Source organism: Schistocerca gregaria, chromosome 4 (assembly GCF_023897955.1).
Source record: "Schistocerca gregaria isolate iqSchGreg1 chromosome 4, iqSchGreg1.2, whole genome shotgun sequence".
In the NCBI taxonomy this organism is placed as follows: Eukaryota; Metazoa; Arthropoda; class Insecta; order Orthoptera; family Acrididae; genus Schistocerca; species Schistocerca gregaria.
In genome coordinates, this window is record NC_064923.1 from 722,930,771 (window position 1) to 722,944,766 (window position 13,996).

At 39.6% G+C, this 13,996-nt stretch overlaps 1 protein-coding gene across 1 annotated transcript in view; it reads right to left on the bottom strand.

Moving 5' to 3' along the window:
- LOC126267424 (probable cytochrome P450 303a1) overlaps positions 1–13,996 on the bottom strand; it is a 152,100-nt gene that overhangs the window by 6,824 nt on the left and 131,280 nt on the right. Inside the window, exons 8-9 of the mRNA XM_049972676.1 lie at positions 5,596–5,713; positions 5,300–5,441 (exon numbers count right to left, since the gene is read on the bottom strand). Coding sequence (XP_049828633.1) covers positions 5,300–5,441; positions 5,596–5,713 — 260 coding nt within the window. The remainder of the gene's footprint in view (positions 1–5,299; positions 5,442–5,595; positions 5,714–13,996) is intronic.

The window sequence follows — 13,996 nt, forward strand, 5'->3', positions numbered from 1 at the left end:
ATTGTATTTGTGTAAGGTCCTCTGGACATCTTGGACTACTACTCGTCTCAATCCACTGATATCTGTGCATGGTTGATCACTTTCTGTTTCTTCATTTTTGATGAAATATAATTTCAGAAATTTATGATCTTTGTTGGGTAATGGTAATAACGGTTTCATGTTGTGATAGAGTTGTCCTTGTACAGAAAAAAAAACATAATCAATTTCATTCCTGTTAGTGTTGATTGAAGTGGCACCAAAAGAATTCATATGGAAGCAGGCATTGTATGCTTTTATCTTTTGAAGAAAATGCTTTGATTCTGGAGTTTCCCATGTTGCGTAATGTAAAAATTCCTGTGGAAGTGCTTCCAGTGGTGATAATCGAATTCGTCTTCATGCAAGAGTATCTTGGTGTTTCCTTACTGAATTTTTTCATGTTGCAAAATTGGCAGATGTTATCCATTTTTCTGATTACAACATGTTTGTGTATTATCTCATTCGTTGGGAACTTAAACATGCTCTGCACTCTTCGTCTGTTACATTTTTTCGTTGCTCTTTTTTGTTTTCACTGTTTGGATCTGGCAAGACCTCCTCCTCTTTTACATTTAAACATTGTCTAAAATATAAATCAAATCAACTTTTTATTAATATATCTAAAAAGAAAGATGATGTGACTTACCAAACAAAAGCTCTGCCTGGACATCATTCCTTGCTGGGTGATAATTTATCGTCTTGTGATGTACGGTGTGCCACAGAATTTGTTCAGCTGGCGAACAGTTCAGATCTGAATTACGGCCAAGTTCTGTTGTGATGTGTATTGGACAACCAAAATGGGATATATATTAACAGCAGTTGGCTGCTTCACCTGCTGCCCAGAAGCGATACCAGTAGAGAATATTTCAGTGGGAACATTAGCCTCTGGTATTGTTTCACAATGGATATCCCATTTTGGTTGTCCTGACCTCTTAGTTCATCCCTATGAAATCCCCAAACCACCTTCCCTACCCTCTGGCTCCTACCCTTTAACCGCCCCCGGTGTAAAACGTGTCCCATGCACCGCTCCCACCACCACCTACTCCTGTCCTGTAACCCGTGGGGTGTACACGATCAAAGGCACAGCCACATGTGAAAGCACCCACGTGATTTACCAACTGACCTGCCTACACTGTGAAGCTTTCTATGTGGGAATGACCAGCAACAAACTGTCCATTCGCATGAATGGACACAGGCAGACAGTGTTTGTTGGCAATAAGGATCACCCTGTGGCTAAACATGCCTTGGTGCACGGCCAGCACATCTTGGCACAGTGTTACACCGTCCGGGTCATCTGGATACTTCCCACTAACACTAACCTGTCAGAACTCCGGAGATTGGAACTTGCCCTTCAGTATATCCTCTCTTCTCGTTATCCGCCAGGCCTCAACCTCCGCTAATTTCAAGTTTTTCGCCGCTCATACCTCACCTGTCTTTCAACAACATGTTTGCCTCTGTACTTCCATCTCGACTGACATATCTGCCCAAACTCTTTGCCTTTACAAAGGTCTCCTTGTGTCTGTGTATGTGCGGATGGATATGTGTGTGTGTGCGAGTGTATACCTGTCCTTTTTTTCCCCCTAAGTCTTTCCACTCCCGGGATTGGAATGACTCCTTACCCTCTCCCTTAAAACCCACATCCTTTCGTCTTTCCCTCTCCTTCCCTCTTTCCTGATGAAGTAACGGTTTGTTGCGAAAGCTTGAATTTTGTGTGTATGTTTGTGTTTGTTTGTGTGTCTATCGACCTGCCAGTGCTTTTGTTTGGTAAGTCACATCATCCTTGTTTTTAGATATATTTTTCCCACGTGGAATGTTTCCCTCTATTATATTCAACTTTTTATTAATAAATACACCAAGTACACGTTACACATGTTTCACACTTTATTTTCAGTTTATATCCACTGTATCACTTTCGCTACTCACGTGTCATATTCACTCACTGAACTGCTTTTTCAGTTCCTCCCTTCATTACTGATAAGAAACTGACTTCCAAACCCATGACAGATCTTGCTTTATGTACCCCCAACAATGGGTATCCCCACCAGTGGCCAATTCCAGAATATACCAAAAGGTCTTCGAATGGTCCACAATGTTCCAGGACATTCCACAACATTTGTGAATTTTCTGGAATGTTCTACAATGATCTAGGATGTTTCGGATGTTCCTGAACATTCTACAATTCTTCCAGACTATTCCTGAACATTTCAGAACATCACAGATCATTGTGGAACATTCCAAAACATTCTGGAATGTTGTGTAATGCTCTCGAAAGCTTGGAATATTCTGGACATTTATAGAGGATGAAACTTCCCAGCCCTTTTATCTTCAAAAGCACGCCCTTCAGGTAAAAACAGAAACTTTCTTCATGGATTGGGGATAGAGGGCTACCATGCCATATAACTACCTTGATCGCACTGGGTCTTATTTCTGCATTTTAGCAGTAGGCACATTGTACACTTACTTTTATAATATATATTGATTACCTGTCTCACCTTTTTGTTTATACTTATTTTTCTGAAGACTTCAAATATCTTGCACCCCTATGTTGAAATCTTTTTCAGGTCATCAAATCTGAAAAATGATTTAATTTTTCTTAAATCTTGCTTCCATTATGAAGAGTAAAGAGTGGATTTCCTCTTTGGTCTTTTTTATGTTTTCTGAAGCCAGACTGTTCATCATCTAACATCATTCAATTTTCTTTTTTGTTATTTTATATATTACAGTGGGTGAGCAACTTCAGTAACTACCAAGCTTATACAATTTCTCATGTTTACATGCTCTTTCTGTCTTTGGGATTGTGTAGATGATATTTTTCTGAAAATCTGGTTGTATGTCGCTAGTCTCATATTCAACACACTTGAATAATGGTTAAGTTGTCATATTCCTCATTGACTTTTATAAGTGTCAAACGAATGTTATGTACACCTTTTCATGTTGTTTGATTGTGTCTTCCTAATCTCTGTCAAATTCTGACTCTAATTCTGGATCTCTGTGTACTTCAAATTAACACTTTTGTTTGCAAACAGTTCCTCTCCTTCATAGAGCTCCACAGTGTATTCTTTCCACTTTTCCATGGTCTTTTCTGTGCAATTCCTTCTTCACTCTGAATATTCATGGCTTTGATTTCATTTCATCAAAAGTTATTTTAAGTTATCTGTATGCTGAATCTGTCCACCTCAGCTACTGAGTGGTTTGTGTAGATGGCTACCATACGGTCAACCTGGGTTCGATTCCTGGTATTACTAATGATTTTTCCATGGTGAGAAGATTTGTGTAGGATACACTCACACTCACACTTGCCAGTTGAGGAGCTACTTGATTACCTACCTCCATGGTTTGGAAAGTCTGCAAAACAGCCAGGAGAGTGCATTGACAACATGCTGCTCCATACCGTATCTGTATGACACCGCAAATCAGAAGTTGGCACGGCAGCCGGTAGACATCCTTTTAGATTTTATATGTTTTTCCTGCTGCTATTCTGTGTTAGATTCCTTGTACTTCCTATTGATTTCATTTTTTAGTAACTCTTATTGCAGCATTCCTGTCTTTTACTTATTATTTTTGTATGTTCTTCTTTTATAGATCAGTTCAATTTTTCTGGTACTTACAGTTTCTTCACAGCTACCTTCTTTATATTTATCTGTCCAATTTATGTTATTATACTTTTTAGTGGTGTTGATTTCTCCTCTACTGAGTTACCTATTGTAATTCAAGTAGTAAGCCACCTGGTACCTCTTGCCTTTTTGGAATATACCGTTATTTGTGAAGTAAGCATTTATGCTTTAGCTGTAGTAGTTCCCATCTAAATATAGATTCTAATGAGAATAATCTTATGCCTTAACTGCTCACACTATTTCACACATTGCCCATTTTTCCAATTCATGAAAAATCCTGCTCCTGTTCTACTGTTTTCTGATGCTGCTGACATTACCTATATGTCTGCCTAGATATCTTCTTTTGATTTCAGTTTTCTACATATAGATTCAACATTTTCAGTTCCCTTTTTATATTTTCTAGGGACTATGCCTCTTTCATCCAGACATTATTTTCTCTGATATGTGGAATAATACCCTTCCATTAGCATTTTTCAATGCTTTTCTCATGGTCACCTGCTCCTGGAGATCCAAATGGAAGACTACTCTTCAATCTTCTGCCAATGTAGATATCATAAGGTCACATTTTCTTTGGATATATATGACATGAATTTCATACAGTGGTTTTGATTGCATTCTGTGTCCTTGTGGCATTGAAGTTTGCTGATCCTTCCAAGTTTAAGGACAGTCCCTCCTGAAGAGGAAGAGGGTGCCCTGAACCTGCTCTCTTTCGACATGTCCATTTAGAGAATGGGAGGTGACTCATTATACTGGAAGTTTTGGTGACTGTTGTGGATGATTTTTATTCATAATTGAAGTAGTGGCTAAAACTGAATGCAGGGCCTGCATTATTAGTCTACAGCTTTCACCAGAATAGAAAGTAAAAGATGTATACAAAAGAGAAAAAAATGATCAGGAGTGTTTTTGGTAAATTGGGGAGAGTATTAAAACTTAACGTCCAATGTGTTTGGAAAAGGAAGCATTTTTTTACCTGTTGTGATTTATGGTAATGGCATATGGACTTCAAATGTGGAAAATATTAAAAAAGCAAGGTTTGATCAGTGAGCCATGGAGATAATATGATCAGAACTTATAAGAGATATAGGAAAACAAATGGATGACAGAATGGAGTTTCTTATTGTTCGAGTGAAATACAGTTATGGATGTACTGAAAGTGAAATGGAGATTGTCAGGATCCACTGGAACGATAAATGTCAAACTGCCTCCCTGTATAAAAAGAAGTCTAGGGCGATTATTAAAATGCCAATGAGTGTATATCCAGAGAATTGGGAAACTTGCATTTTGGAAAGCCATTTAAACATCACTGACATTTTTCTAACTTACACTTTGTCATTAAATCATTTCAAGAAGTTGCTGTTATATGACAGGTTCTTCAATGACCACACAGGAATTCTGTCAGAATCATATTTCCATCAATCACTATATTGTAAGATCTCAGTTTCTCCCAGCATACTGAATAAAGTAAAAGATGGTATGTGTTGTCGTATATCTGTTTAGATGGCAAAGCCCAAAACCAGAATATGAGTGAAAGAGGTCGACATAATCAACTACCTGAAAATTATTACTCAATATAGTGTATGTTATTTGCATGAAAATGCAGTAAATTTGCAGATGTTACCTAGAGAGCTTAAAATTTCAAATGAGTAGATGTTACATGACTATATTGCACTAACCAAATCCAAATGGCGTGTATTCTTCAGGTATCACAACTTTTCCTTCAGCATCAATGAACCTTTCTGGGCGGAAAGCCTCCGGATCTCCCCATATTTCTTTGTCCATGAGAGTGCAATGGAAGTTGCATATCACCATAGTATCCTAAACAGTAAAAACATGATTCACAATTCAGTCAAAACAAATATCCTAAAGTAGGTCCGTTTATCGCCAAGAATACACATTTCCATTATCAAGTACCTGCAATTGCTAAATGGGTGATTTAATTCCAATTAATAGTACATAATGAGCACAATACCTTTGGTATACTGTATCCCAAAAGTTCAGTATCTTTTAGTGCACGGTGAGGTATACTGAATGTGCGGCCCATAAACATGCGAACAGATTCCAGCATACAGGCTTCCAAGTATGGCATGCTGTAAAAGTAAGTAATTGTCAGAGCATGTCTACAAAAGAAAGTATAGGATTTTTGAGCATGCATGAAGCAGAATATTAATGCAGCTGTAAATACTACTTTCTCACAAAATGCATGCCATTAATCTTATATAGAACTCTTCAGATTAAGAGCAGGTTGTACATAACTTTATGAAGGTACAGAAATCTGAGGAACATCAAAAATTGAAATTGCTGAAAACACTGGGCTTTCTTAGCTAAATGTATGCCGATGTAACCAGATAAATCTACTAATATGTAGAATCCACTTTGATATTTTGTATTTTAAACAGTGTTGTGGCCTCAGATAATAAAAACTTATGTGAGCTGAAATTCGCCAATGCATTTATCACAAAAGCTGGTGAAGGAAATAATGTATGTGTTCTGCTTTATACTCTTAGTGTAAAACAGAATTTGGTAGAAGAAAAGTGAGATATGTTCATAGCTTATTCGTAAGTTATATACAAAACTGGAAAGCTCCTAACAGACTTTAAAAATGTGTTGCAGTGCCAGCACCAAACTAAATGTCTGCAAATAGATGTGATCACCTTGAGACTGTCAGTTTGGTGACACATGCCTCCAAGAGCTTGAACTCTATCATTTTTAGAAGTATTGAAGGCAGGATGGATACACTGATCATAGATGGCCAACTTGGCTGTAGAAGCGGTATGCACACTTGAGAAGTAATACTCTGCTTCCAATTAATTCTTGAGAAAAGATTAAAGAAGGCTCGAGAGAGTGCCATGAAGTATAAGGACAGAAGAGTAGTGCAGACCGTAGAGGAGAGATGGCTGTGACAAGACATGAAGAAGCTACTATTAGGAGTGTGTGAGATTGGGCTTCTCTCAATGGGTAGATTCAGAGAGAAACCAGGAGCTGGAGAAGTAATGAAAGTGCATGGTAAGAAAAGAAACATGTTAATATTTGCTGATAACATTACAGTGTTAAGTGAAGAGGTGGGACAATTAGAAGTGATGCTGGCCTAGTGGAAACCACCCTCAGCTCTTCCTATAAGATAAAAATTAATAAAGCTAAAACAATAATCTTACTGGTGAGTAGACTGACACTGCTGACTACTTCACCTACCTAGGGTGTCAAGTTACATCAGATGGAGGAGAAAAGAAGGATATTGCAAGCCAAATCTATCAGGCAAAGACTGTTTCTAACGAGAGAAGAAACGTTTTTGCATCCAGATCCAGTTTCATACATGAACGTCTCAGGAAATATGTTTTTTATGGATGTGCTGTGGAATGGAAATGAAACAGGGACATGTGGAGAAACGGAAAACCACACAATAATAGTGTTTGATATTGTCTAGTGAAGAATCTTAAAGATTGCCTGGATAGACAATGTATGAAATGAAAAGGCCCTCCACAGAATGGACGAAGGGAAACTGCATCTTTGTAAACTTATCCAACATAAAAGGGGCACACAGGGCAGCTTGTGAGACATGGTAGAGTCATTAAAACAATCAGTGAATGGACAGTAGAGGACAAGAACACAAGAGGAAGAAAGAGACTGGAACTTGACCATCGAACAGACTTCCGTAAGGATGACATAGTAATAAGTATCCCCAGTGTAGACAAACAACTGAAGGAGCTGAAAACAAATAAATCACCAGATTTGGGTGGAATCCCAGTTTGGTTTGTCAAAGAATACTCTGCGGCATTGGCTTCTTACGTAGATTGCATTTATCACACATCTCTCACCCAGCTCAAAGTCCCCAGCGACTGGAGAAAAGCGTGGGTGACTCCTGTGTATAAGAAAGGTAAAAGGATGGACATCCAAAATTACAGACCAATATCCCCAGCATTGGTTTGCTGCAGAATCATTGAACATATTCCCAGTTTGAATACAATAAATTGTCTTGAGACTGAGAAGCTTACATCCACAAATCAGCACAGTTTTAGAAAGCATCACTCACGCGAAATTCAACTTGCCATTTTCTCATATAATATACTGAGAACTATGGATGAAGGGTCACAGGCAAATTACATATTTTTAGATTTCTGGAAAGCATTTGATACGTTGCCCCATTGCAGGCTGTTAAAGAAGGTATGAGCATATGGAACAGGTTCACAGATATGCGAGCTCAAAAACTTCTTAAATTATAGAACCCAGTATTTTGTCCTCAATGGAGAATAGTCGTGAGAGACAAGGTATTGTCAGGAGTGAACCAAGGAAATGTGATAGGACTGCTATTATTCTCTATATACATAAATGATTTGGCAGACAGAGCAGGCAGCGATCTATGGTTGTTTGCTGATGCTGCTGTGGTTTACGGTAAGGTGTCGTCATTGAGAGACTGTAGGAGGATACGAGATGTTCAAAATGTTCAAATGTGTGTGAAATCTTATGGGACTTAACTGCTAAGGTCATCAGTCCCTAAGATACGAGATGACTTAGAATTTCTAATTTATGTGATGAATGTCAGCTAGCACTAAATGTAGAAAAATGTAAGTTAATGCAGATGATTAGCAAAAAAAAAAAAAAAACCATAATGTTCAGATACAGCATTAGTAGTGTCCTGCTTGACACAGTCATGTCATAAATATTTGCACATAACAATGTAAAGCAATATGAAATGGAAAAAAAAAATGTGTGAGGAGTGTGATAGGAAAGGCAAATGGTCAACTTTGGTTTATTGGGAGAATTGTGAGAAAATGTGGTTCATCTGTAAAGGATACCACATATAGGACACCAGTTTGATCTATTCTTGAGTACTGCTCATGTGTTTGGGCTCCATGCCAGGCCAGAGTGAAGGAAAACATCGAGGCAATTCTGAGGTGCGTTGCTAGATTTCTTACTGATAGGTCTGAACAACACACAAGTATTACCAAGAAGTTTCAGGAACTAAAATGGGAATCCCTGGAGAGAAGGTGACTTTTTCTTTTTTTTTAGTAACACTGTTGAGAAAATTTAGAGACCTGACATTGAAGCTGACTGCAGAATGATTCTGTTGCCTCCAACACACATTGCCCTTAAGGATCTTGAAGATAAGATATGAGACTTTAGAGCTCATATGGAGGCAGATAGATAGTCATTTTTCCCTCATTCTATTTGTGAGTGAAACATGAAAGGAAATGAGTAGTAGTGGTACGGGGTACCCTCCACCATAGGTGGATAGCAGAGTATTGATGTAGATGTAGAAGAGGAAATCTGAACACGGAAAAATATGACAAGCTGTTCTCGACCAACCTGATGCTTGAAGAACAAGAAGTAGTATTCCTGGGCATTAACAAGGGTTAATTGTAAAATGTCAAACTTTCCCAAAGTTTCAGGTGGACTGTCAGATGTTAGTAACTTTCTGCCACCTTCAGGCATCCAGTAGTTAGTCCAAAATTTTATGGTGCACAGGTGTAATTGACAACGGATCTCTGTTCAAGAGCTCAGTTACAGGAAAGCAGTTGGCAGGAGTAACTCCTTTGTGAGGTAAATTTAGATTGTATGTATATCATTTTCACAAGTGTCACATTTCTGGATCTCACAGAATCATATGGATTGTTGACATATTTCATTACAGATATACTGAGAGAGCGGTGTTTGTACCCCTGGTTGTTTACAAATGAACATGCCTGAGAAATAGAAGAAAGGTGAAGGGGTGAATGTACATCAATGAATGAAAATGTTAATCTATATGTCTTTGACAGTTCTCAATATTTGGCATAGTAATTCTGCTAAATTCACATAGATTTTTCACACTGGGGAATAACAGAAGATTGACTTATTACAATGAAGAACTCTAGAAATAAGTCATTAGACCATTGTACCAGTAGGAAACTGTAGTAAAGCATGCCAATATTAACTAGAAAATATGCAGAATACTTACAAGAATGGCTAGTAATGTTTTTAAAGGTGCTATGCTCTATTATTTCACTTTGTAGACATATGGTCAACAGTGCCATCGTTAACATGTACCTGGGGTACATTTCAACTTACTTAGAAGTGTTGCTTTGCTGGAAGGGCAGCTACTTCTTCCATATGTATGGTACTGTAGTCAGACTAGCACTTGGAAGAAACAATTTTGTAAAACATTTTTCTTTTTACGGTTTCAAAAGTAAAAGAAAACTTGAAAGCCGTGAACATTTGCAATGGTTTATTAGGAAACTTTCTCCTTCCTATGAGGCACCCTTTTTGTAGTTGGCAGGATTTGAAAGACTGAATTTTGTTAGATGATGAGGAATGTGGTCAACATCAGGTATTTGATTATATATGAAAACATTCCTGCTGTGGAGAAAATAGTTTGTGAAACAAACAATGATTTTTAAGGACATCAAAATAAAACTCAGGATTTATATATTAAAAACAAAGATTCGAAGACTTACCAAGCGGGAAAGCGCCGGCAGACAAGCAAAATGAACAAAACACACAAACACACACACACACAATTACTAGCTTTCGCAACCGATGGTTGCTTCTTCAGGAAGGAGAGGGAAAGACGAAAGGATGTGGGTTTTAAGGGAGAGGGTAAGGAGTCATTCCAATCCCGGGAGCGGAAAGACTTCCCTTAGGGGGAAAAAAGGACAGGTGTACACACACACACACACACACACACACACACACACACACACACACACACACACACACACATATCCATCCGCACATACACAGATACATGTCTTTCAACAACATGTTATGTTTGCCTCTGTACTTCCATCTCGACTGACATCTTTGCCCAAACTCTTTGCCTTTACAAATGTCTCCTTGTGTCTGTGTATGTGCGGATGGATATGTGTGTGTGTACAAGTGTATACCTGTCCTTTTTTCCCCCTAAGTCTTTCCACTCCCGGGATTGGAATGACTCCTTACCCTCTCCCTTAAAACCCACATCCTTTCGTCTTTCCCTCTCCTTCCTGAAGAAGCAACCATCGGTTGCGAAAGCTAGTAATTGTGTGTGTGTGTTTGTGTGTTTTGTTCATTGTGCCTATCTGCCGGCACTTTCCCGCTTGGTAAGTCTTGGAATCTTTGTTTTTAATATATTTTTCCCATGTGGAAGTTTCTTTCTATTTTATTTAAAACTCAGGATTGGTTAACCAATCATGCACAAAACCCAGCACAATTGCTTTTGATTTAATACCACTCTCTTTGATATATAGGCCATTCACACTGAATGAGAGGAACTCTATACATATTTCCAACATTATTGGTGTGGATGGAATCTGACTTTATGAGTTATTTCCAGATAGTAGGGTAGGAGTGGGGGATGGTAAAGTGCTGCTTGTGGGAGCATGTGGAACTAGGTGGACAGGGGTTTGGGCAGTTAGGTGCTCTCGGGAAGTTTGATGAAGGGTGGGGGTGGGGGAGGGGGATAACAGAGGAGGAGAGAAGTAAAAAGAGTGTGGGTGTGTTGTAGAATAGAGGACAGTGTAGTGCTGGAATGGGAACAGGGAAGGGGCTGGGTAAGGATAAAGACTAACGAAGGTCGAGGCCACAAGGATTACAGGAATGTAGGATAGTTCTCATTTGTGCAAGTCAGGAAAGCTGGTGTTGGTGGGAAGGATCCAGAAGGCACAGGCTGTGAAGCAGTCATAGAAATTGAGACTGTTGTGGTGGGGAGTGTTTCTTGGTCACAATTTGTCGGTGGCTATTCATGTGGACTGACAGCTTGTTAGCAGTCATGCCCACATAGAATGCAGCACAGTAGTTGCAGCTTATCTTGTTGAACACATGACTGGTTTCACAGGTAGCCTTGCCTTTGATGGGATAGGTGACACTCGTGACTGGACTGAAGTATATGGTGGTGAGAGGATGTATGGGACAGATCTTGCATCTAGGTCTATTATGGGGATATGAGCCGTAGACCGGCGTTAATGTATATGATCCCACTTCTGGTCACCAATGTCAATGTATACGGGCAGGGAAGGGGGGAGAAGCTTGTTAAATATGGCTCGTGATGACAGTATGCAGGAGGTCGAACGGTTAGGATTTGAGAGTGGGCATCCAGGGCTGCCGTTAAATGACAAAACAGGAAATTAGGTACAATAAAGAGGATATATTTCAATGTACGGTGTGCAAGGGGCACACCTAGAGTCAGAAGTTACCAGGTTTAGGCCAGTCTAGGAGGTCGAACAATTAATTGTAATGGGCAGTGGAAGGGGAAGCAGTTCATGTTTCATGGTAACTTACGTTGGTGGCCGGCCGTGAAAAGCAGAGCCAGAGGCTTTGCCTTCCAAGAAGACATTTGTTCTGCTCGAGGTTTGGATTATAAGAGAGAGAGGCAACTGTGTTCCGCACTGCAGAACACTCCAGCATCCATTCACGTGACCTCTATCCCATGCGCACTATTGGCTAAAACCAATTGTGTGAATTCGCTGGCAGTTTCGGCAGAGGGCTCAAGGCATCTCTTGTCAGCAGCTTTAACTGGGCAGAACTGGACAGAGCTTTGAAAGACAAGCAACTTGTATCATGTAGGCACAGTGTAAGTTACTCGGGGAGAACTCTTGTAAAGATTTGAATGGGCCTCTGAAATAAATTTTTAAACCATTTCGCTAAAATATTCCTTGACTGGATGCCACCCTGTACACAAGGGATTGGAAGCCAGATTTATGTAGGGATGGACGAGGATATTGTGTAGGTTTGGTGAACGGCAGACACCTAAGTCTACTGGCTTTTTGCCCTATGTAGGAAACACTTCCAACAAGATCAGTTGTATTTTACAGAAGTATGATGTGAAATGTGTTTTCTGACCTGCATCTAAAGTTAGAGTGCTTTTGGGTTCTGTTAAGGATGATCTTGGTTTGTGTAAGGTGGGTGTATACTGCATTCCTTGTAGCTGTGGCATGGCATATATTGGTCAGACTATAAGGACCATGGAGGGCAATGTACTAAGAATAAATGGCACACATGATTCCAGTAGCTAAGTAGATCTGCTATTGCTGAACATTGTATGGCTATTGGTCACCCTATGATATATAACAATACTGAGATATAGGCATGCATGTCCAGCTATTGGGACAATGTTATTAAGGAGGCTGTAGAGATTAAATTAGTGAGCAACCTTGTAAACAGGGATAGAGTTATTTTTTAAAACTCTGCTTGGACTCCTGTTCTCTCCCTTGTCAAAAACAGAGGGACAGAGTCAATGTGGCAATTCCCATAAGTTGTTTGAAAAAGTCAGGAAATGAAAGATGTAGGAAATTAAAATGGAGTGAAGAAAGGAGTAGTTACTGTGAATAAGTACTGAAACAGAAGGAATTAACATAAATTAAGGCCAGGTGGGAGGCAATAACCAAGGACATGTTGTAGTGCTAGTTTCCACCTGCGGAGTTCTGAGAAGCTGGTGTCTGGGGGAAGAAACCCGGTGACGCATGTAGTGAAACAGGCACCAAGGTCGTGACTGTCATATTGTACAGCATGCTGTGCTACAGGATATTGTGTGATGCCTGTATACACCCTCTGCCTATGCCCATTCATCCCGACAGATAACTGGATGGTAGTCACACCAATCTCAAAGGCTGAACAGTGTTTACATAACAGCTGGTATGTGACTTGTGTCATTTCACAGGTGACCCTCCCTTTGATAGTACATGTTTTGCCAGTTACAGGGCTAGAATAGGTGGTGGAAGGAGGGTGCATAGAGCAAGTCTTGCAATGGTGGTGTCACAGGGGTAGGAGCCATAGGGTAGGATGATGGGTGTAGAAGGTATATAGGATATTGTGGAGATTGGGAGGATGACAAAAAGCGATTCTAGGTGTTGTGGGCAAAATATCAGACAGAATGGATCTCATTTCAGGTCATGATTTTAGGAAGTCAGAGTAGCTGATTGATACATTCAAGACAAATATAATACAGGGTAACAAGTAGTGTGCTCCAAAGATGTTTTTTGGAGGAATAAGCCATACCAGGATTGTATGTGATGGCCCAGGAAATCTGTTTTTGAACTAGGCTGTCAGGACAGTAATGTCCAGTGAAGGCTGAAATGAGAGTGGTGGTGTATTCCTGTAAAGAGATTGCATCTGAACAAATAGATTTGCCTCAAATGCCAAGCTGTATGGGAGGGAACATTTGACATGGAAAGGATAGCAACTGTTAAAAGTTCTGTTGTTTGCTAGTAGGTCTGATGTAGATAGAAGTGTGTAACTGGCCTTCAGTGAGGATGAGATCAACATCAAGGAAAGTGCCATGGGATTCAGAATAGTACCATGTGAAATTTAATTGGAAGAAGGTATTTAGAGATTCCAGGGGTTTTAACAGGTCAGCCTCACCATGAGTCCATACAGCAAAGATGTCATCATTGTATCTGAACCAGAGCACGGGCTGAAGGCTT